Source organism: Carcharodon carcharias, chromosome 11 (genome assembly GCF_017639515.1).
Source record: "Carcharodon carcharias isolate sCarCar2 chromosome 11, sCarCar2.pri, whole genome shotgun sequence".
Taxonomy (NCBI): Eukaryota; Metazoa; Chordata; class Chondrichthyes; order Lamniformes; family Lamnidae; genus Carcharodon; species Carcharodon carcharias.
In genome coordinates this window covers 155,667,647-155,669,011 of record NC_054477.1, presented here as the reverse complement: position 1 = coordinate 155,669,011, position 1,365 = coordinate 155,667,647, and the positions used below count along the sequence as shown (strand labels likewise).

The window sequence follows — 1,365 nt, the reverse complement described above, 5'->3', positions numbered from 1 at the left end:
ATCTTTTAAGAGCAGATGGATTAATGTAATTTCTCATATATGTGCAAGATCTCGGAGTTAAAATATGAAACTGAAATCTGTAATGTTATTGAAGTCTTCAGCAAGTTGTTGCCTATTCCATTCAAGTTGACACTTTGCTACCTGAAGGATTATGCAATTTGAATTTAATAAATTTATTAAGAAAAAGGCTTCAGTATTTTTTTTACCTGCAAACAAGCTGAAATCAATCAGTGAATGATCCCATCACCAGTTTACCATTTCTTGGGTGACATATTGTCTCCTAAACCCCTATTCTGAAATAATTTAAAATCTCAGCAATAATGCAGTTGTGTACAACATTTCCTTTCCCTCTTGCCTGCTCAGGTCTTTTCTGACCCAGGCCCACCTACAAAGTCATTAGGTTGCTGGCCCTTTTCTTCTACCCTTTTAGTTAACTGTCTCCGCGATTTCTATCCACTACTTTGCCTCTAGACATTTCCCACTCCAGACCGGGTGAAAATGGCTGACCAAGTGCAACAGAAGATCAAAGAACTTTCAGGAAATTTACCTACAGAGGTGTTGACCTGGATCAGCTCCTCGACATGTCCTACGAACAGCCTATGCAGTTGTACTGTGCCCGTCAGCGTAAGCGTGTGGACAGAGGCCTTCACCACAAACAGCAGTCCCTCCTGAAAAGGCTGTGCAAGGCAGTAAAGGAAGCTTCCCCAATGGAGAAACCAGAGGTTGTCAAGACTCATCTTTGGGATAGGGTTATCCTCCCAGAGATGGTCGGCAGTATGGTTGGTGTGTACAATGGGAAAACCTTTAAACAGGTTGAAATCAAGCCTGAAATGAATGGCCATTATCTTGGAGGGTCCTCCATCACCTACAAGCCTGTCAAGCATGGCAGACCTGGTATTGGTGCCACTCACTCCTCCAGGTTCATCCCTCTGAAGTAAACAGTAATTCCAGTAAAAAAAAAAATACCTTACCTTTTAATTGGAGTGCCTATATTGTGATGCAAAGAAACACCACTGAAAATACATCCAAAAATACACATCCGTCATCTTCCACCCACCTCAGCTCCGAAATACTTTTGCAAGGCACTTCACAAATTTGTTGTATGATCTTGATGCCATTTCCCATTTGCTTACCGATTACTCCCAAAACTGACCATGTTCATATCACAAGCAAACTGTTACGAAACCTGATAATTTGCTATTCTTCACACTTAATTACTAAACTCACGCTTCAGTTTAACAGTAATTATTTGCTTTTCCGTTCCATCCAATCTGGGTTAATCCTTTTTAAATCTGCCCCTCATTTTTAGCTTTTTTTTTTGTGCACTCATTATGCGAGTCTCAATTAAAACAAATTATCAAGATT

At 40.2% G+C, this 1,365-nt stretch overlaps 1 protein-coding gene across 1 annotated transcript; it reads left to right on the top strand.

The window, feature by feature from the left end:
- Nucleotides 1-566: 566 nt before the first annotated feature.
- On the top strand, nucleotides 567-938 carry LOC121284112 (40S ribosomal protein S15-like). Its single transcript, XM_041199206.1, has one exon. The coding sequence runs from the start codon at nucleotides 582-584 to the stop codon at nucleotides 936-938; it is 357 nt and encodes a 118-aa protein (XP_041055140.1). The 5' UTR covers nucleotides 567-581.
- The last annotated feature ends 427 nt before the right edge of the window (nucleotides 939-1,365 follow it).

Coding starts and splice junctions, on each gene's coding strand:
- LOC121284112 (XM_041199206.1), top strand. CDS start 582: ATGTCCTACGAACAGCCTATGCAGTTGTACTGTGCCCGTCAGCGTAAG.